The sequence below is a fragment of the Coregonus clupeaformis genome, chromosome 13 (assembly GCF_020615455.1).
Source record: "Coregonus clupeaformis isolate EN_2021a chromosome 13, ASM2061545v1, whole genome shotgun sequence".
Classification (NCBI taxonomy): domain Eukaryota; kingdom Metazoa; phylum Chordata; class Actinopteri; order Salmoniformes; family Salmonidae; genus Coregonus; species Coregonus clupeaformis.
In genome coordinates this window covers 41,228,620-41,251,579 of record NC_059204.1, presented here as the reverse complement: position 1 = coordinate 41,251,579, position 22,960 = coordinate 41,228,620, and the positions used below count along the sequence as shown (strand labels likewise).

The window sequence follows — 22,960 nt, the reverse complement described above, 5'->3', positions numbered from 1 at the left end:
CTGCCAAAAAAGGGAGAGTGGAAAAAGAGACTGAATAGTATAGTGAGCAGTGAGCACCTTATAGGTGCCCAGGGAATAACATTACAGCAATTACATGTACATTTTCAGTGGACACAAAGACCATCATGCTGCTCTGTTGATACCTGCCTGAACAGTGAAGACGTTGTTCTGGTTTCTAGCCAATTAAACACAGGCCTGCTTCGCAGTCTCCCTTTCATATCTGCCCTATTGTCCTTTTAAAATAATTTTCATGACTCCACCATGGGGTTTTAGACAGATTCTCGTTTGCTTAGACCTCATGGTGTGATTTGATTCATCAGCAGTTCATTAAGAGAAATCAATGTTTACTCGCAGGAGTCTGGCTTTTTTAACACACTGAACCCATCAACCCTGGCTGCATGTCAAAAATGTGCTCCATCACCCCTCCCTCCAGAACACTCACCATAGAAGAATGTTTACTTAGCAGGCACAACTGACCGCTTACTCACGAGACCCATCATGGATTCTTGTCAGGAAACTATCTGATAGACAAATGTTCTAACTGAAAAAATAATTTCAGTTTTGAAATGGAACTCCCGCATTTGTCAGACCAGTGGAAGACTATTGATAAATGTGGTCTTTCACCCCTCAGTGGTGATTGGGGTAACAACTGCAGCTCTTGTTGACTGTCCTTGCCGCTGCCCTTGTTTCCCTTTGGCTCACACCACGGCCTCTCTCAGGCTGCTGCTCACCTTGTTTGCCAAGAGGTTCCTCAGCCAGATTGAGATTCATTTTAAGGAGGGAGCTGCAGGCTGGCCTGACTGACTGACTGGCTGTTTGGAGGAGCTTGTCTCTCTGAAGTCATCCCATTACATCAGAGCTAAAGCATGGAGTTGTCTGTCTGCCCCTCCAGAGATCACTTCTTATTAGGATCGACTGACATCAATCTGTCTTTCGATTCCCTCTCTCTCTCAAGCATGTTTGCGACGCATCCGTCTCACACATCCAGACAGATTTTTATCTTGTGCAATCTCTCACTCTCTTTCCTACCTATCTCCAGTCTGCTTTCAGACTGAAGGTCACTGAAGTGGTTGTCCACCGTTCTGTTAATTTCAGACACTTATCGAGTGCTGTCTGTGCAGTCCAGAGAGGAGTGGATTTAAATGTAGATTGGCTGCTCCTCAGCTTTGATTTTATTTATTCGGATCCCCATTAGCCGACGCCAATGGCGACAGCTAGTCCTCTCTCTAAACAGATCTTGCTGATAAAAATGTTGATTAGCAAGCAACTTATTTTTTTTTCTTCCACCTCCTTCTTCCTCACTCTGTATCATATTTTCTCCCAAGACCATATTTCCTCCCTCTCCCATGCATTGCCCTGGCTTTTAAATATACACAATATATACAAAAGTATGTGGACACCCCGTCAAATTTGTGGATTTGGCTATTTCAGCCACACCCATTGCTGACGGGTGTATAAAATCGATCACAAAGCCATGCAATCTCCATAGACAAACATTGGCAGTAGAATGGCCTTAGTGAAGAGATCAGTGACTTTCAACGTGGCACCGTCACAGGATGCCACCATTCCAACAAGTCAGTTTGTCAAATTTCTGCCCTGCTAGAGCTGCCCCGGTCAACTGTAAGTGCTGTCATTGTGAAGTGGAAACGTCTAGGAGCAACAACGGCTCATCCGCGAAGTGGTAGGCCACATAAGGTCACAGAACGGGACAGACGAGGGCTGAAGCGCGTAAAAATCATCTGTCCATCTGTCCAAGAACTGTTCGTCGGGAGCTTCGTGAAATGGGTTTCTATGGCCGAACAGCCGCACACAAGCCTAAGATCACCATGCGCAATGCCAAGCGTGGGCTGGAGTGGTGTAAAGCTGGCATGCACAGAGCCCTGACCTCAACCCCATCGAACACCTTTGGGATGAATTGGAACGCTGACTGCGTGCCAGGCCTAATCGCCCAACATCAGTGTCTGACCTCACTAATTCTCTTGTGGCTGAATGAATGCAAGTCCCCGCAGCAATGTTCCAACATCTAGTGGAAATCCTTCCCAGAAGAGTGGAGGCTGTTATAGCAGCAGGGGGGGACCAACTCCATATTAATGCCCATGATTTTGGAATTAGATGTTTGACGAGCAGGTGTCCACATACTTTTGGTCATGTAGTGTACATGAAGTCATGAACTTCAAGAAAGGCATTGATATTAAGAATAGTTCTATTTTCTTTTCCTGGCCCTCTCTTTTTGAGATGGTCATCATGAAATATATTATATCTACCTCTACAAGTTGCTCTCTTCAACAGCTGTAGTTCTTCTTCTAAGTTGATACAGTAGACTGGAGTGCCTATTTATACTCAGCTCTGAGCATTGACATCTGCTTAGCTATGAATGAGGCTGGAACCCTTACATCGTCATCCTTATCTGCCCAGATTGTGTCTAGTGATGTCTGTACTAACAAAGTGTATTAACCTAGGATTAGCCTTTTGTGTTGTGCAATATCTTTTTTTATGTACTTAGCTAGCGACAGTAATCCTGGGGGTTATTGAGAAAAGGTCTCTTAAGTGATTTTAGGGCAAAGAGGTGGAGCTGCTGCCAGGCTTTTAGTGGATTAGTTGTACACCCTAATCTGCAATATTCCCTGCATATAAGGATTTTGTGTCGGTGTGTTAAACATGTATGTTTCGTTTTTTTGTTGGCAAGAGACTAACCATAACAAGGCAATTTTATTGTTGTCAGTTTACAGAGAAGGCTAAGTAGTATATCGGTTGTCTGTCTCTCTCAAATGGATTTTGTCTCCCAATTTGCAATTTGAATGCACAGAGATACCATGACGAGATCCTGAAGCCCATTGTCGTGCCATTCATCCGACGCCATCACCTCATGTTTCAGCATGTAAATGCACAGCCCCATGTCGCAAGGATCTGTACACAATTCCTGGAAGCTGAAAATGTCCCAGTTCTCCCATGGCCTGCATACTCACCAGACATGTCACCCATTGAGCATATTTTGGATGCTCTGGATCGACGTGTACAACAGCATGTTCCAGTTCCCATAAATATCCAGCAACTTCGCACAGCCATTAAAGAGGAGTTGGACAACATTCCACAGGCCACAATCAACAGCCTGATCAACTCTATGTGAAGGAGATGTCGCGCTGCATGAGGCAAATGGTGGTCACACCAGATACAGACTGGTTTTCTGATTCACGTCCCTACTTTTTTTTTTTAAGGTACACTACATGACCGAAAGTATGTGGACACCTGCTCGTCTAACATCTCATAACAAAATCATGGGCATTAATATGGAGTTGCCCCCCCCTTGCTGCTATAACAGCCTCCACTCTTCTGGAAAGGCTTTCCACTAGATGATGGAACATTGCTACGGGGACTTGATTCCATTTAGCCACGAGCATTAGTGAGGACGGGCACTGATGTTGGGCTATTAGGGCTGGCTCGCAGTCGGTTTTCCAATTAATCCCAAAGTTGTTTGAGGTCAGGGCTCTATGCAGGCCAGTCAAGTTCTTCTTTAACGATCTCAACAAACCATTTCTGTATGGACCTTGCTTTGTGCTGTCATGCTGAAACAGGGCATTCTACAAACTGTTGCCACAAAGTCAGAAGCACAGAATTCAATTGAACTAAGGGGCCTTGCCCGAACCATGAAAAACAGCCCCAGACCATTATTTTTCCTCCACCAAACTTTACAGTTGGCACTATGCATTGGGGCAGGTAGCGTTCTCCTGGCATCTGCCAAACCCAGATTCTTCTGTCAGACTGCCAGATGGTGAAGCGTGATTCATCACTTCAGAGAACGCGTTTCCACTGCTCCAGATTCCAATGGCGGCGAGCTTTACACCACTCCAGCCGATGCTTGGTATTGCGCATGGTGATCTTAGGCTTGTGTGCTGCTGCTCGGCCATAGAAACCCATTTCATGAAGCTTCCGACGAACAGTTCTTGTGCTGACGTTGCTTTCAGATGCAGTTTGGAACTCGGTAGGGAGTGTTGCAACCGAGGACAGATGATTTTTACATGCTTCAGCACTGTGGTCCCGTTCTGTGAGCTTGTGTGGCATACCACTTGGTGGCTGAGCTGTTGTTGCTCCTAGACGTTTCCACTTCACAATAACGGCACTTCCAGTTGACCGGGGCAGCTCTAGCAGGGCAGACATTTTACCAACTGACTTGTTGGGAAGGTGGCATCCCCTATGACAGTGCCACGTTGAAAGTCACTGAGCTCTTCAGTAAGGCCATTCTACTGCCAATTATATTTCTATGGAGATTGCATGGCTGTGTGCTCAATTTTATACACCTGTCAGCAACGGGTGTGGCAGAAATAGCTGAATCCACTCATTTGAAGGGGTGTCCACATACTTATGTATGTATATTGTATCTGTGACCAACAGTCATGTGAAATCCATAGATTAGGGCCTAATGAATTTATTTCAATTGACTGATTTCCTTAAATGAACTGTAACTCAGTAAAATCTTTGAATTTGTTGCATGTTGCGTTTTTATATTTTCGTTCAGTATATAACAGAAACCTCATGTAGCCATCTTATTTTTAGTACTTGCTACACATTGTCAATCAATATGTGTCAGTGCAATGTTAGGTGAGAAGTACTTTTGTTTGTGTCCAATATCACTAGGAATGTGAGAAATCAATGCAAATATTGCCTCAATTGATTTTCTCAACCCTAAGTGGGTCCTGGACCTTCAAACTCTATTTGGCCCAGAAATAAATACCCAATAGAGGGTAGGCCTAGTTTTTACATTATGTTCTAATGTGTTAAACTCTAAGGTCCGACCATTGTCTTCCCTTCTTTCTCTTTCAGCCCGCTGTTTGTCACATGGAAAATAGGCAGAGACAAGCGGTTGAGGGGATGTATAGGTACATTTTCTGCCATGAACCTGCACTCAGGACTCAGGGAGTACACCCTTACCAGGTAAGCCTCTCTCTTAACTTGATCATCATGTCCGGAGTTCCAAGCATGTACTGCACTTTCTTTAGGCTAAACTACTGCAGTCAGGCTTTTTCTCTAAACAAAAGTATCCCTCGGTGGAAGATAAAAGTAGTGCAGCTGGTTCAGACCCGTCAAGCGCTATGAGGCGGAGGGTGGTGAGCAGTGACGGGGGAGACGAGTGTAGGCGCTAGCAGACACACCGTGTCTGTGTTATCTCCCTGTCGTCTGCTGGGATATCTCCGGAGGGACTGGCTGACTGGCTGACTGTCACACTCATAGGCATGAACAACAAAAGAGGGGGAGGGAATGGGGGATGATGACACATCCTTTGGGATAAAAAAAATCACCCAACATTTCCCTTTTGTGGTGTTGAAGTAAAAAATAATGGCAGATTTTGTTTTGAGTTGTCCGGGTGTGAAGTGGATTTATCTTTTGTTTCTGTTCTTATTCAGTCACTGAAAGAGACCCCCCCCCCCCACCACCACCAAAGCAACAATTATGCTTTGTTGGATTATGTAAGGAAAGGGCTCATTCATCGGGGACAAACTGCATACCAGCTGGACAGGAAAAAATAACTGTATTTGAATGGGCAGGGGCTGTAAGGCTGAGCTGTAGCTCTCTATCGCTTTCTCACACACATACAGTTACATACACACTCACTCACAGGCACACACTGACATCTGGAACTGGGCTCCTATTGGCTACAAGTTAAGACTCCTGCCAGCCTCCTATTGGCCAGCGCTGTTGCTAGGATGATTCCACACTATAGAGGAGGTGATGCACTGCAACAGAGAGATCAAGCTTTCTGCTGTCACCGCAAATGTCAAGTTGGACTCGACTAAATCAATTAATTTATTTGATCTGATAACATAGGAGCCCTTACAATAACATTTCAGCAAAAAATGTTTTTTTTTTTTGTTGACATGCATATTTTTTAAGAGCCTCAAGCAAAGTGTTTCCCCTAGCTTTTGTTTTTAAGTTCACCGTAGGTACAGTCAAGGTTAGAGGATAATGCTTTTTGAAGTTTCTTCTGTGGACTGAACTGTACCTAAGTACCACAAATTTCAGACCTCCCGGTTCATTCATTTTTCGAAGGGGAGAGCAGTGTGTTGTGAGGGGGAACCAAAAAACAGGGCGAAGCGTCCAGATGAGGATGCCAGTAAAGCTGACGGTTTTCTTCACTCAGCATGAATGCCTCTTTGAGCACTAACGTCATTAGTGAGGCCTGGGGTTCTTCTGGGGGAAAAAGGGGGCCTTTTGGTATTCAACTCTAACAGTAATGTTATCAATATTACTGGCTTCTTTGATTAAAAAGGATCATCCTTCATGTCTTACATACAAAAGTCAATATGCTAAGATTTTCTAGCTTGTTTGTCTGAAACAAAAAGCTGTGTCTGATCATGTATTTTGCTGAGCCAAACAGACAGGGCAGCTTTAGTTTCTGTCTCAGGGCTCCTGCTAACTAACCCATGGTTGTTTTTTGTTTTCAGATACTTTTTCCTCCCACTGCATTCCAATCTCCCTGGTTCTCATTTTTCCAATTTGTAGATATCCTAATGCCACAATCTCACCAGGCAGAACAGAATGCATGCTTAGGAAGATGTTCCTGTGTCAAACGCAGTTAGTTTCTGACTGTGCCTGTTCAATCCTCCCTACAAACAATTGTGGCTCACCTCTGCTGATGAGACCTTTTTAAAAACAATGTTTTAAATAAATGATCATGTTTCAGAGAGCAGAATGTTCATGGCTGAGGGAAAGAATGATTATAATACAGATGGCTGGAAGCAGTTATTGCACAAAGTAAGCCATGTCCTATAATTATCCAGTTAATGTTTAGGGAATTTAGGCTATACCTCAGCAATTCTACAGAACACCTCTCCCCCTCTTACCATGTACAAAAATATAACAAGGAGCTTGGAGCTTGTGTGTGTTTTCAGTTCTGTGTACGTCAAAGGACATTCGGTGCTGAATAAATCATGCAACGCATGTACATCCAGCGGAGGAACGGCCCCAGGGACCTCCAATAAGGTTTTACCTCCCTGAGAGAGGCTACTCAGTGCTCTGCCTGGCTCTCAGAAATGTATGGAACTAATTTACACTGTCATGGCCAGTTCAGATGCACCTTTGCCTGTTTAAAGTTCCCCAACAGTCATTCTTATTCACATGTAAAATAGCCTTTTGAGTGACTAAAACATCACCCATACAATTTTTCTGATTTAAAATGCTCAAAATTTGAGAAAAAGTACTTATTCTCTCATTTCAAACTACCAGGAAGTCTGAAAAGACAGACTGAGCTAATAGGCTGTGTGGGCGGGGAGCTCACCTTGACTTAAAGTTATTTGAAAACGCCTATATCAAACAACATGGACACAGTGCTGCAGTGAGATTATCTCAAGGAAATCTGCTGATACACAAAGCAACTCACACATGGTTTTGCAGATTATTAGTTTATCCTGTTTGGTTATTGTAACAGGATCAATATAGACAAAATGTTGACTGTATAATTTAGCTAGCTAGCCCAAATAGAATTGTCAGCAGTGTTTAGCAAGCTAGCTAGCTGATTCATCTTGGACAATTTTACGTTCAAATTAAATCAAATTTGATTTGTCACATGCTTCATAAACTAAAGGTGTAGACTAACAGTGAAATGCTTACTTACAGGCCCTTCCCAACAATGCAGAGGGGAAAAAATAGTGTAATATAAAAATAACAGAAGGATACGATAACTTGGCTATATACACGGGGTACCAGTACTGAGTCGATGTGCAGGGGTACGAGGTAATTATGTACATATACAGTGCCTTGCAAAAGTATTCATCCCCTTTGGCGTTTTTTCTATTTTGTTGCATTACAACCTGTAATTTAAATGGATTTTTATTTGGATTTCATGTAATGGACATACACAAAATAGTCCAAATTGGTGAAGTGAAATAAAAAAAAGAACTTGTTTCTAAAAATTCTAGAAAATAAATAACGGAAAAGTGGTGCGTGCATATGTATTCACCCCCTTTGCTATGAAGCCCCTAAATAAGATCTGGTGCAACCAATTACCTTCAGAAGTCACATAATTAGTTAGATTGCACACAGCTGGACTTTATTTAAGTGTCACGTGATCTGTCACATGATCTCAGTATATATACACCTGTTCTGAAAGGCCCCAGAGTCTGCAACACCACTAAGCAAGGGGCACCACCAAGCAAGCGGCACCATGAAGACCAAGGAGCTCTCCAAACAGGTCAGGGACAAAGTTGTGGAGAAGTACAGATCAGGGTTGGGTTATAAAAAAATATTTAAAACTTTGAACATCCCACGGAGCACCATTTAAATCCATTATTAAGAAAATGGAAAGAATATGGCACCACAACAAACCTGCCAAGAGAGGGCCGCCCACCAAAACTCATGGACCAGGCAAGGAGGGCATTAATCAGAGAGGCAACAAAGAGACCAAAGATGACCCTGAAGGAGCTGCAAAGCTCCACAGCGGAGATTGGAGTATCTGACCATAGGACCACTTTAAGCCGTACACTCCACAGAGCTGGGCTTTATGGAAGAGTGGTCAGAAAAAAGCCATTGCTTAAAGAAAAAAATAAGCAAACATGTTTGGTGTTCGCCAAAAGGCATGTGGGAGACTCCCCAAACATATGGAAGAAGGTACTCTGGTCAGATGAGACTAAAATTGAGCTTTTTGGCCATCAAGGAGAACGCTATGTCTGGTGCAAACCCAACACCTCTCATCACCCCGAGAACACCATCCCCACAGTAAAGCATGGTGGTGGCAGCATCATGCTGTGGCGATGTTTTTCATCGGCAGGGACTGGGAAACTGGTCAGAATTGAAGGAATGATGGATGGCGCTAAATACAGAGAAATTCTTGAGGGAAACCTGTTTCAGTCTTCCAGAGATTTGAGACTGGGACGGAGGTTCACCTTCCAGCAGACAATGATCCTAAGCCTACTGCTAAAGCAACACTTGAGTGGTTTAAGGGGAAACATTTAAATGTCTTGGAATGGCCTAGTCAAAGCACAGACCTCAATCCAATTGAGAATCTGTGGTATGACTTAAAGATTGCTGTACACCAGCGGAACCCATCCAACTTGAAGGAGCTGGAGCAGTTTTGCCTTGAAGAATGGGCAAAAATCCCAGTGGCAAGATGTGCCAAGCTTATAGAGACATACCCCATGAGACATGCAGCCGTAATTGCTGCAAAAGGTGGCTCTACAAAGTATTGACTTGACCCCTCCTGAGATGTGTGCAAACCTGGTGGCCAACTACAAGAAATGTCTGACCTCTGTGATTGCCAACAAGGGTTTTGCCACCAAGTACTAAGTCATGTTTTGCAGAGGGGTCAAATACTTATTTCCCTCATTAAAATGCAAATCAATTTATAAAATTTTTGACATGCGTTTTTCTTTAGGATCAAACTTTATCGTTGTAAAAGCAACAGTAAAAGGAAGTAAGGCAGTATCTTATTTTATGCAAAGTATAGGCAGATGTGTATTACATTTTGGTAATTGTTTTAGTCATTATTTCTTAGACATCTTTCTTAGGGTGTGATTGAGACTGGACTTAGTGAGCTTAAACCAACCTAATAGCCTCTGTGGCCCACAGTGGGGGAGAGAGGATCCAGTTGAGCAGTGTGTTGTTTTTCTGTGTGTTTATACATGTGTGGCGGGGGATGAGATGATTCATTAAAGAATGCGTTCACTTTACAGTGGCTGGGCAAAACCGGTTTGAATGTTTGTTTGTCTGCATGTGTTACTCATGTGATCTGCACTAGTGTCAAAAGGGCCTTTCAGCCTTGCTGCAAAGCTTCACCCGCCCAATGATCTGTCATGCACCGTAGGAATGTCATATATTAGTGTGTGTTCGTTGTCCTGTTTTATATATACTATGAAGTAACTGACAATGTTTTGGAGGTCAGGCTCATCAATTCTCTCGTGACTTCCATCATTTATCTTTGGGACCATTGTTTCCCTTCATTGTAGACCCTGTATTAAATATATTTTTAACTTCAGATGATAGATGACAATCGGATCACTGTTTTGCATCCATCTGGTTATTATACTGCGTTCTATGGATAAGCCTACATCAGCAGCGTTGGTCTGTAGAGAACAAACAGCTAAGTATCCTGCTCCTCCAGGATACTGTCAGAGGATCTAACAAAGCATGTTGTGTCTCTGTAATGTGGTATGCATGCTGTCCAGAACAGCCATTTTGTAGAGGTTGAGATCATCGGTTTGTTTTAGTAGACGGCCCTCTTGCTCTGAAACTACCAGCCAGGCAGACTTGTCACGTTCCTGTTGTACTCCTCTCTCTCTGCTAGAACTGGTGATGACTGCACTCAAGGCCACCAGCAAAGGAATGTGGACACATCTACTTAGTGGTTGCAGTCTTGTTTGTATTCAGCTATAAGGCCTAAATGTAGCATATAAATGTGAACACGTGTAAAATACAGTATTAATGCAACCAGGCCTATTTTGATAAAAGTGTCAGCTCAGTAAAAATACAGGCTTATTTGTATAATGACTCATCTGAGACTGAGGGTAAGCCTCACTACTCCCCTGTATTGCCAGATGTATGTGGGCAATGTTTGTGTGTGCATCCATATTGAGTCTACTGTCTGAGGAAGATTTGCCAACCCTGCCCATCTAATCAATGTTTAATCTGCTGCTCTGCTACCAGTAGCATGTCGAATTCCCCTCTCTCCCAGGGAGCTGCAGAGAATGGATGCAACACGGGCATTAGAATAATTTATCCAGCCATGGCTGTTGTTTGGAGGTGCCTGACACAAAATAAAACATTTTGTGAAACAAACAGGAAATAAGACAAACTGAAAACTTGAATTGCCACCTTTTGCAGCAATTACAGATGCAAGTCTCTTGGGGTATGTCTCTATAAGCTTGGCACATCTAGCCACGGGGATTTTTGCCCATTCTTCAAGGCAAAACTGCTCCAGCTCCTTCAAGTTGGATGGGTTCCGCTGGTGTACAGCAATCTTTAAATCATACCACAGATTCTCAATTGGATTGAGGTCTGGGCTTTGACTAGGCCCTTCCAAGACATTTAAATGTTTTCCCTTAAACCACTCGAGTGTTGCTTTAGCAGTATGCTTAGGATCATTGTCCTGCTGGAAGGTGAACCTCCGTCCCAGTCTCAAATATCTGGAAGACTAACAGGTTTCCCTCAAGAATTTCCCTGTATTTAGCGCCATCCATCATTCCTTCAATTCTGACCAGTTTCCCAGTCCCTGCCGGTGAAAAACATCCTCACAGCATGATGCTGCCACCACCATGATTCGCTTTTTGATGGCCAAAAAGCTCAATTTTAGTTTCATCTGACCAGAGTACCTTCTTCAATATGTTTGGGGAGTCTCACACATGGCTTTTGGCGAACACCAAACGTTATGTTAGCTTATTTTTGTCTTTAAGCAATGGCTTTTTTCTGGCCACTATTCCGTAAAGCCCAGCTCTGTGGAGTGTACGGCTTATAGTGGTCCTATGGACAGATACTCCAATCTCGGCTGTGGAGCTTTGCAACTCCTTCAGGGTTATCTTTGGTCTCTTTGTTGTGCCTCGGATTAATGCCCTCCTTGCCTGGTCCATGAGTTTTGGTGGGCGGCCCTCTCTTGGCAGGTTTGTTGTGGTGCCATATTCTTTCCATTTTCTTAATAATGGATTTAATGGTGCTCCGTGGGATGTTCAATGTTTCTGATATTTTTTTATAACCCAACCCTGATCTGTACTTCTCCACAACTTTGTCCCTGACCTGTTTGGAGAGCTCCTTGGTCTTCATGGTGCCGCTTGCTTAGTGGTGCCCCTTGCTTAGTGGTGTTGCAGACTCTGGGGCCTTTCAGAAAAGGTGTATATATACTGAGATCAGATGATGTGACACTTAGATTTCACACAGGTGGACTTATTTAACTAATTGTGTGACTTCTGAAGGTAATTGGTTGCACCAGATTTTATTTAGGGGCTTTATAGCAAAGGGGGTGAATACATATGCACGCACCACTTTTCCGTTATTTATTTTTTTGAATTTTTTGGAACAAGTTATTTTTTCAATTTCACTTCACCAATTTGGACTATTTTGTGTACGTCCATTACATGAAATCTAAATAATCTATTTAAATTACAGGTTGTAATGCAACAAAATAGGGAAAACGCAAAGGGGGATGAATACTTTTGCAAGGCAATGTAGCAGCAGTGTGTGTGAAGGAATGTAAGTGTGCGTGTGTGTGTTGGAGTGTCAGTGTAGTATGTGTGTGTGTGCAAGAGAGTCGGTGCAAAAAATAAGAATTAATAAGAGTAAAATAAGGGGGTCAATGCAAATAGTCAGGGTAGCGTTTCATTAACTGTTCAGCAGTCTTATGGCTTGGGGGTAGAAGCCCTCGGGTGCCACTTGTAGCAGAGAGAACTGTTGATGACTTGGGTGGCTGGAGTCTTTGACAATTTCATGTTTATTTCATGTTTATTTTAATTTGGATTTTATGTTTATTTGGAAAAAATGTAGGGCCTTCCTCTGACATCACCTGGCATAGAGTTCTTGGATGGCAGGAAGCTCGGCCCCTGTGATGTACTGGGCCGTACGCACGACCCTCTGTATGCTGAGCAGTTGCCATAGCAAGCGGTGATGCAACCAGTCAGTATGCTCCCGATGGTGCAGCTGTAGAATTTTTTGAGGATCTGAGGTCCCATGCCAAATCTTTTCAGCCTCGTGATGGGGCATAGGCATTGTCGTGCCCTCTTCGCGACTGTCTTGGTGTGTTTGGACCATGATAGGTCCTTAGTGATGTGGATACCAAGGAACATGAAGCTCTCAACCTGCTCCACTACAGCCCCGTCGATGTGGATGGGGGCACGCTCTGCCCTCCTTTTCCCGTAGTACATGATCAGCTCCTTTGTCTTGCTCACATTGTGGAAGAGGTCGTTGTCCTGGCACCACACTGCCAGGTCTCTGACCTCCTCCCTATAGGCTGTGTTATCATCGTCGTTGATCAGGCCTACAACCGTTGTGTCGTCGGCCAACTTAATGATGGTGTTGGAGTCGTGCATGGCCACTCAGTCGTGGGTGAACAGGGAGTACAGGAGGGGACTAGACACACACCCCTGAGGGGCCCTCGTGTTGAGGGTCAGCGTGGCGGATGTGTTGTTGCCTACCCCCACCACCTGGGGGCGTCCCGCCAGGAAGTCCAGGATCCAGTTGCAGAGGGAGGTGTTCAGTCCCAGGGTCCTTAGTTTAGTGATGCGCTTGGAGGGTGCTGTGATGTTGAACCCTGAGCTGTAGTCAGTGAACAGCATTCTCACGTAGGTGTTTCCTTTTGTCCAGGTGGGAAAGGGCAGTGTGGAGTGCAATAGAGATTGCGTCATCTGTGGATCTGTTGGGGCGGTATGCAAATTGGAGTGGGTCCAGAGTTTCTGGGATGATGGTGTTGTGACCCATGACCAGCCTTTCATGGCTAAAGATGTGAGTGCTACGGGGCGGTAGTCATTTAGGAAGTTTACCTTGGCGTTCTTGGGCACAGGGACTATGGTGGTCTCCTTGAAACATGTAGGTATTACAGACTGGGTCAGGGAGAGGATGAAATGTCAGTAAAGACACTTGCCAGCTGGTCGGCGCATGCTCTGAATACGTGTCCTGGTAATCCATCTGACCCTGCAGACTTGTGAATGTTAACCTGTTTAATGGTCTTACTCACATCAGCTACGGAGAGCGGGATCACACGGTCATCCGGAACAGCTGGTGCTCTCATGCATGGTTCAGTGTTGCTTGCCTCGAAGCTAGTATAGAAGTAATTTAGCTTGTGTGGTAGGCTTGCGTCACTGGGCAGCTCACGGCTGGGTTTCCCTTTGTAATCTGTGATAGTTTGCAAGCCCTGCCACATCCGACGAGAGTCAGTCAGTGTAGTAGGATTCGATCTTAGTCCTGTATTGATGCTTTTCCTGTTTGATGGTTCGTCAGAGGGCATAGCGGGATTTCTTATAAGCGTCCGGATTAGTTTCCCACTCCTTGAAAGCGGCAGCTCTAGCCTTTAGCTCAGAGCGGATGTTTCCTGTAATCCATGGCTTCTGGTTGGGCTATGTACGTACGGTCACTGTGGGGAGGATGTTGTCGATGCACTTATTAATGAAGCCGGTGACTGATGTGGTAAACTCCTCAATGACATCGGATGAATCCCGGAACATATTCCAGTCTGTGCTAGCAAAACAGTCCTGTAGCTTAGCATCCGCTTCATCGGACCACTGCCGTATTGAGCACGTCACTGGTACTTCCTTTTTTTCGTTTTTACATGTAAGCAGGAATCAGGAGGATAGAGTTATGGTCAGATTTGCTAAATGGTGGGCGAGCTGTGTACGAGTAAAGATGATCTAGAGTTTTTTTTCTCCCTCTAGTTGCACATGTGACATGCTGGTAGACATTAGGGAAAACTGATTTCAATTTCCCTGCGTTCAAGTCCCCGGCCAGTAAGAGTGCTGCTTCTGCTGTCTTGTCAGGTCCTCTCCGGTTATCAGAGGGGAGGTGCGCAACTCAATATTAGGAAAGTGTTCTTAATGTTTTGTACGCTCAGTGTGTGTATGTGTGTGTATATATATATATATATATATATATATATATATATATATATATACAAAAGTATGTGGACACCCCTTCAATTTAGTAGATTCGGGCTGTTTCAGCCACCCCTGTTGCTGATGGATGTATAAAATCTAGCACACAGCGATGGAATCTCCATAGACAAACATTGGCAATAGAATGGCCTTACTGAAGAGCTCAGTGACTTTCAACGTGGCACCGTCGTAGGATACCACCTTTCCAACAAGTCAATTAGTCACATTTCTGCCCTGTTACAGCTGCCCCGGTCAGCTGTAGGTGCTGTCATTGTGAAGTGGAACAACGGCTCAGCAGCAAAGTGGTAGGCCACACAAGCTGACAGAACGTGACCGCTGAGTGCTGAAGCACGTAGCGCGTAAAAATCGTCAGTCCTCGGTTGCAACATTCACTACCGAGTTCCAAACTGCCTCTGGAAGCAATGTCCGCACAATAACTGTTCGTCGGGAGCTTCATAAAATGGGTTTCCATGGCAGAGCAGCTGCACACAAGCCTAAGATCACCATGCGCAATGCCAAGCGTCTGCTGGAGTGGTGAATTCACCATGTTTCCACTCTGGAGCAGTGGAAACACGTTCTCTGGGGTGATGAATTCACCATCTGGCAGTCTGATGGATGAATCTGGGTTTGGCGGATGCCAGGAGAACGCTACCTGCCGGAATGCATAGTGCCAACTGTAAAGTTTGGTGGAGGAGGAATAATGTTCTGGGGCTGTTTTTCATGGTTTGGGTCGAGCCTAAGGAAAGCCCTTAGCCGTGGTATATTGGCCATATACCACACCCCCTCTGGCCTTATTGCTTAAATATGTTCCGGATTCTGACATTGCTCGTTCTGATATTTATTTTTACTTTTTGGATTATGTGCACAGTGTTTTGTATTGCTAGGTATTATTACTGTACTGTTGGCGCTAGAAACACAAGCGTTTTGCTGCATCTACGACCAATAAACATACATTTTATTTTATTTGAAGCATAGAAGATGTCATTTAATGGCTAATGCCATCTAAATCTCTTCTGAAAGGATAAAGAATATGCTTGCAGGGTTTCCTTTACTTGTTCTCTTACCAAAGAGATTTTGTCTTTTTCATTCTAACCATAATGCCCTCAGCTCAGTGTGAGATTAAATGAAAATATAACTTTGGGTAGACATTGTCCTTGATAATCTGTAGGTCTTCCAGTTGGAACCGATTTAAAGTAATGATGCTTATTTTCGCCCTAAACGTCCCCTGTGCTTTGTCTCCACAGTGCCCTTAAAGACAGCCGTTTTCCCTCCATGACGAGGGACGAGCTGCCACGCCTCTTCTGCTCAGTGTCTCTGCTCACCAACTTCGAGGACGTCGGTGATTACCTTGACTGGGAGGTAAGAGACTGAAACAAGACAGGTAGCTATTAATTCATCTTATGCAATACTCTTCAGTCATAGAATTTTTATTGAAATGAAATGGCCTTCACATATGTGAATCCAGTAGCTTAGATTGACTGTGCCCCAGAGAGCAGTACACTCTCCACACAGAGCACACTGTAAGAGACAATCTCCTGTGTGAAGTAGAGATCAGAATTGAATAGGGAAAGGGCTCTGCTGCAGTGGCACCTTCATGTCCTGAATGAAATGGGCCTCATTGCAGCCTGGATATTCACACAGCAAGGATGGCAGACAATCAACATTCACACACACAGGCAATATGTCTTTGTGGTGAGGACATAAGCAGTTACCTTGTTGACCCAGAGGGGCTACACTACAGGGAGTGGGTGGGACAAGGGCCGTGACGTGGGTGGGTGATCACCTGCCGGTTTGGATTATAATGGGAACAATCCTCTGAGCTACCTTGACTGGATCATGGCCCTGCTCAAGTGTGCTGGTTTACAGGGACAGATCCTGTCTCCTCCATCCAGTCACTCTCCTATTACTGTGGCCATCCCTCCCTCACTCTAAACCTCCATTTCCCTCTCAGCCTCTCATTCCCCCTTTCACAAAATAGAACCCAGTATGTTAGGCTTAGTGCAGCAAGACCTATGAAGGCATTCTAGTAGGTTGGACAGTGTGGCCGAAGACGTGTAGTTCGTATAGATATTTCTCTCTGTTGGTACTGTCATTAAAGTGATGTCTCTTCTTCCCTCTCTCTCTTCCCTCTCTCTGACATGTAGGTGGGTGTTCATGGCATTAGGATAGAGTTTTTCAATGAAAAAGGATCAAAGCGCACCGCCACCTACCTACCAGAGGTCGCAAAAGAGCAAGGTAAGTGGAATCGTGTGTCCCATCACCTTTGTATGATCTCTGAATGACTGAAGGTCTTTGTTGTAGAGAGAAGTGGTATTCAAGGGGATATAAAGGGGGATGTTCAAGAAGATATAACCTTCTCTGTGCAGGATGGGACCACATTCAGACCATAGATTCCTTACTACGAAAGGGAGGCTACAAAGCTCCCATCACAAATGACTTCAGGAAGACCATTAAGTTGACCAGGTAAGAGAGGCTGCTTTCACACCGGATGCTGTCTGACTTCCACTGCTGGCCTTGGTTTTGCCTTAAGTGTAGATTTTGAAAGTGTAAGTGTTGCTCACTGCTGGGAAAATGGCACTGGCGCATAATTACTGTAGGTGACCCTCCCAAAGCCCACCATGGTCCTGTTTGCCACAGTACCACCAGGGAGATCAGTGACAGAGTACTGCTAGATCCATAGCAGCATTAGGATGTAAAGATTGTAGTGCCGCTGCCAGGTAAGTTGGGGTAACTGTGCCTTCTCTAACTTTCCTCTCCTCCTGCTCAGGTACCGTAGCGAGAAGATGACGATGAGCTATGCGGAGTACATCGCCCACCGCCAGCACCATCACTACCAGAATGGCACCGGGCACCCTCTACCCCCATACAACCATTATTCCTGACAGCGTGCCGCATGACCAATCACTGAACCTCTCTGCGGACCTTTTCCCAGGAGAGCCCGCCCCCTCCTGGTCTAGCTATCTCTACTACTGTACCATTTTATGATGATAGTTTCCGTTGCCATGCTGACGCTCTCCCAGACGTTGACGTGGCAACGGGTGGCAAAATAAGCATAAATTGATAATGACGAGAGAAAAACTAAACTATTTTCCTTTTTATCCTCCTATTGATTTAGTTTTTGCAGCATATATATCGATATCTATAACCCCTTTCCTTCATATTTTTGACAAGTAAACAAATACTAGATTTTCTTAAACCTTTATTCTTTTCAAACAATCCTAATCAGGTTTTTGATTCTGTGGATGGATGCAAGTCATATATGGTGGACTAGTCTTGCATAATGGTATATGCTCATATTTTGTGTAGGCTTTTCTACAGTGTTCCCTTCTATTAGGAAAATGTGTTTCTGTTTTTCTGTTTAATCCTTTCTTAGTAGCCAGATTGACATTATGTGTATCATGTAGCAAGCCATCAGCAGATCTGGAAGGTTGCATCTTTTCCTCAATTTTGCGATTCCTCTCAAAGTATTGAATGTTAAGGTTGGTTTGGTCTTTGTAAACTGTTGTAGTGATGTAATTGAGTAGGTGTTGGGACTTGTATACCCAATATTTTACATTGTAGGGTTGTGATGCCACGTGACCAATATTAGCTGGTCTTTATTGCGTTACCCCACAAACGTGTTTGCTTTTCTGTGTGTGGTTAGAAGTTTGTTGTTAAGTGCACATCTGACAGGAGATTGAAACCGCTAGATTAAATTAGGAATAGGATCATGCCAAAATATTTCCCATGATGCTTGACAGAGCCGGTTATTTTCACCCGAGTGGTCATGGTGTTTTTGATGAACACTTCTAAACTTTAATTGAATTTGTTCGGCTCCATCTCAGTTATTTTCTCCCTCTCTTCCCCCTGTAGATCACATTAATTCCTCGCCTGATTCACAGAGACAAAGAACAGATAACCTAATTTGAAGCTAAAATGGCTTCCTCCATACATTTCTCAAGTTTGAACTTGGTTGGGTTGGAGAGTTGACTATAGAGTGCAGATAGATAATGATCCAAGTCATTGCCCTCTGAAAAATACCTTCATCCTGTTATTCCATGCCTGTTGGTTTGAGGAAAAACCAATGAATGAGACTTGAGTCTAGTGACAGGGACATGCTAAAACTAAAAGCCATATTCTATTTTTAATGCATGCTTTGTAATAGTGGTTGGCTTGAGCTGTTTGCTTTTCTCCGCTCTAATATGTAACCTCTCTGTGTTTACTTCCTCTACGAGTCAACTTTATTCTGGTGGCTTTGGTCACAAAAGTTGGGTTTCCCCTCAGATTGTGCTCTGTGCTTGGTCCTGGTTAGGAATCTGGGCCTGTGAGACATGATCTGTCCTTTCTCTAGTTACTCTGTGAACATGGGTTAGCATCAGGGTTTGAACTCTTTTGTCCTGTTTCTGGCCTCCTCACCTCAACTAGTTCGATACCATTTTAACTGAAGCTCGTGGCCACAATGACACTTAATTTTGCTTGATGTAGTCAATGTTTACATCCACATGTGGCGTTACATTCTTGATGACTGACAGTTGCCATAGTTGTGCACTTTCATGTGCTCTTGTCAAATGTTAGGAGCTGCTGTGGAGGCTACTGGAGTTAGTATCTAGCTAACGTTAAACCTCTGGCACTGATCATCGTCGGTTGAGTTGTTCAAATCACCCCTCCATTATTTCTTCTTCATGACATGCTGCTGTTCGTTGAGGGGCTTGCTGTTTTCAGGACCAGTTACTCCCCATCTCTGTGCCACTAGAAACCATGCAGAGGTTGTTGGTCTGTCTTGTCAGCTGGTTTGCAGCAGGTTTTGGCAGACTGGTGAGTTGGTTGGAACAGATGTAGAGGGAATTGGTAAAGGGTGATCAAGCTGCATTCAATCAATCCTTACATAAAGAGCCAGGGCTTTTAAAGGAGCAGTGATGCCATTTCCTCTTCAAGTATACCTTATTGTCAGTCACATCCACGCCCAGTAGTTGGTGTGTTTTAACAAGTGTAGTTGAGGATTATCTCGTGACCTCTGTGTAGTGTACAGGATTTGATCATCAGCATTTGATTTTAGTTTTGTGAGGTGACTGACAGTTTTGAGAGGTGCTTGTAAAAAAATACTTCTTTTCGGAACAGCCTTTACCAACTGATAGTAGGGATAATCATTTATTTAATTTTTATATGCAAAATGTTAAGGGCTTTTGGCACTCCATCCACAGTAACCCAGAATGACCCAAATTTCAGTTGTGTTGCCTTAATGAATGATTAAATAAATGTGGACCGGTAAAATGGTGCCCTGAGTGTTCCTCTGTCCCGTACTGTACTGTTGTCTAACCCTGACCTCAACCTACAGGGCAGTGAAGGTGAACCTGATTCACCCTCAGATAGACACATTATCGTAGTGGGAGGCAGATGGGAAACTTTGTTATGGTCAGACAGGCTACTTCATTAATATAGCCTAGTGTAGAAGTGGTTCAGATGATAATGTGAAAATAGGCTAATCTCCCCTGTTCACTGTGGTTCCCTGCTCAGAGATTGGATGGCATTTCCATCATATCCTCTTGGGGTCAGGGAACTGATGCCTCAGACCATGCTGCTCAGTAATATTGACAGGATAAAGTAGGCCTACTTAAAGAGATGTTTTCGCCTAGTAGGTTGTCACAATAACAGTTTTCAGAGGACTGCAGGAAAAGCTATCCTTGCTGCTGAACAGTCAGGTACCCATTTTCTGGTCCATTAAATACAGCACAACCTGACAATTTTTCTGGACATGCTGCAAGACCAAGTCCACCACTGTCTTTTACATACTTGCCGATATATGTATACACAAATGCAATCCATTCTGTTGCCTGTGTGTATGTGTATAAAACATGTAGTATGGTTTAATCCATGACATGCTTGATCTACGGTTTAGAGACTCGTATAACTCATAAAAAAAGAGACAAATAAATAAAATGGTGCTATTGGACCTCATGTTGGGGCGGTCGCGGGTTTTCGTGACTGGTCATGCGGACTCATCGATCATATCCGACTTATCCTTGATATATGCAGATCTGTTCAACAGGTGTTTTTTTCCTACCAGTGTAAGTCAACACCCTGCAGGTTTGAAAGGACAAGAAGTCCCAACTAACCCCCCTCCTCCCTTCTCTACCCCCAACTCCATGCCTCATGGCCTGGGGGTTAAAGGTGAAATCTGTCGTTCAGTAGATGGTGGCATCAGAAGGGAACGTTCTCTCCTGCGCTGGGACAGTAAAGAGTTGGAGTGAATAGGGCTGTCACCCCTACGCTCTCCAGCCACTCCATCGTAGGCCCTTTCTCTGCCCAGCCCACGACTGGATGTTCCAACAACACTTAATGTTTTACCTCTGTGTTTAAATATAGTTTTTACAGCTGTCCTGTATCCTTTACTCATCCATGGGGTTAATTAACTGCTTAAAGGAAAGGTTATCTGACTGAACGCTCAACTCTGGCTCTTACAAACTGCCTCAAAGGAAGTCTAGCGTTTTAGCCTTCTTGAATATTGTCATGCATGTACAGTAAGCCTCTAACAGTGGTTTCTTTAAGCTAAAGACCATGTTACGACTTGGCTGGACAGGAGGGTGGATTTAGTTGGCAGGTTTAGTGAAAGCCAGATGAGTGATTGCTGACGTCATGAGGATGCTCACATAGTTATTGTATGACGTTTGACTGAGACTATTCGTTGCCATTAATGAATCGCACTTCATACAGTAAGTATATCAGAGGAGCCTGGTGGGAGGAGCTATTGGAAGATGGGCTCATTGCAATGGCTGGAATGGAATAAGTGATGCTATCAAACATATAGAAACCACGTTTGACAATGAGCCCGTCCTCCTATAGCTCCTCCCACCAGCCGCCTCTGAAGTATATGTTTCACATGGAAATGACTGAACCTTGTCCTTTTTACCTCGAGTCAAGGTTCATGAATACCAGTTAATTTCAGTCAAATGTGATGTGATTCTGACTTTGCTCATTTGCAACACACCTCTGCCCATGGACGAGAGATCATTGTTCATACTGACACAACTGGGATAATGTTAAAGACAATGTCATTTAGTTCCATTTCTCATACTGACACAACTAGGATAATGTTAAAGACAGAAAGTCATTTGGTTCCATACCAGGGTTAGGGTTTACTCTCAGCATTGCATTGTGGAATGCTTAAGCTCATATTACCTTTTGTATGTTCGACCGAACCAAAGATGCCTCTGGCCATGTCCTCATGCTGCTCTTCAGGCCTGGCTTCCTGTCCTTCCAAAAAACACCCCTGCAAGAGACAAAATGACTTTTTTTCATCTGTTTCTTTTTTTGTACGATTTCTAATGTATTTTGATTTCTTTAGCAACTGCTTATTCAATGAATTTTCATTGATTCTGTCTGAAGCCTTACCAGGCATCAAGGATAGTGAAATTACCTGGTTGCAGTTTATTTCGTCACTGGTTTTCACATTTATTATAATTTGTGTAACAAAAAATACAACCCCATAGCGTGCCTCCTAGATTTATGGGTTTCTATGTTTTTTCCCAAAGACCAGCAGTTATACTTTATATATGAAAAAGCCTCTTTTCTTTACTCTGGACCCAGTAGCTGCACTGGTATACAATCGCACTGATATACAAATAAATGAATCATATAATAAAATAACTACAAACTTTTATAAGAAAATGTACTTTAAGAAGAAAAAAACTTTTTTGTACATTATAAATTCTGTTAAAAAAAATATTTTGGATCTAGTTTCTAAATTATTTTAGTGGTTTTCTATGTTCAGAAAATTTGAGAAACCGAGATGTCGCTGTGCAGAGTGACAGTCTCTGCTGTGGTGGCATGACGGGATGTGGGGTTGCCTGGCGTAACCCCCCACCCACCTTTTTATTTCTTCTACTTTACATTTTTGGTTCACTTTCTCAACTTGAAAATGTTGATTGAATAATATGAACTGGGAAATAAACGACTTACCTTTAGAGCTAGATCCTCCTTCCTTCCCCATTGAATTGCTGTTAGTGTGATGAGACTTGAAATGGGCATTTATGATCGTATGGCTCCCCCCAAAAATACAAAATATTACCCCCACCCCCAAAAAAAAAAAAACTGTGTGGGGAGAAGATCTTAAATATATATATATATATATAGATGGGTTATCAGTGGGTATGTGAGCAATGGCTGTGGAGATAATGTAGTTTTAAACATTGTTATTACCTTTTAAAATCATTTATCCAATAAAAAAAGTGAAAAGATACGAAATTGTGTTTGTGCACGTTTTGTGTAATGGGTGTTTTATTACGTTATGACATAACGTATTTGGTATTATAATCTGAGTTTGAGCCTGGTTGAATGTTATACAATAAACAAGGTTATATTTACAGCTTGGATAATACTAAGTCCTTAGTAATGGGAAGGAAATAATGTAGTTGGTGGTACACATTGGTTTT

At 43.5% G+C, this 22,960-nt stretch overlaps 1 protein-coding gene across 1 annotated transcript in view; it reads left to right on the top strand.

The window, feature by feature from the left end:
- Nucleotides 1-22,767, top strand: part of LOC121579470 (AMME syndrome candidate gene 1 protein) — a 32,679-nt gene extending 9,912 nt beyond the window's left edge. Inside the window, exons 2-6 of the mRNA XM_041894071.2 lie at nt 4,819-4,929; nt 15,797-15,911; nt 16,697-16,787; nt 16,919-17,015; nt 17,320-22,767. Of these exons, the coding sequence (XP_041750005.1) occupies nt 4,819-4,929; nt 15,797-15,911; nt 16,697-16,787; nt 16,919-17,015; nt 17,320-17,434 (529 nt within the window). The 3' untranslated portion in view covers nt 17,435-22,767. The remainder of the gene's footprint in view (nt 1-4,818; nt 4,930-15,796; nt 15,912-16,696; nt 16,788-16,918; nt 17,016-17,319) is intronic.
- The last annotated feature ends 193 nt before the right edge of the window (nt 22,768-22,960 follow it).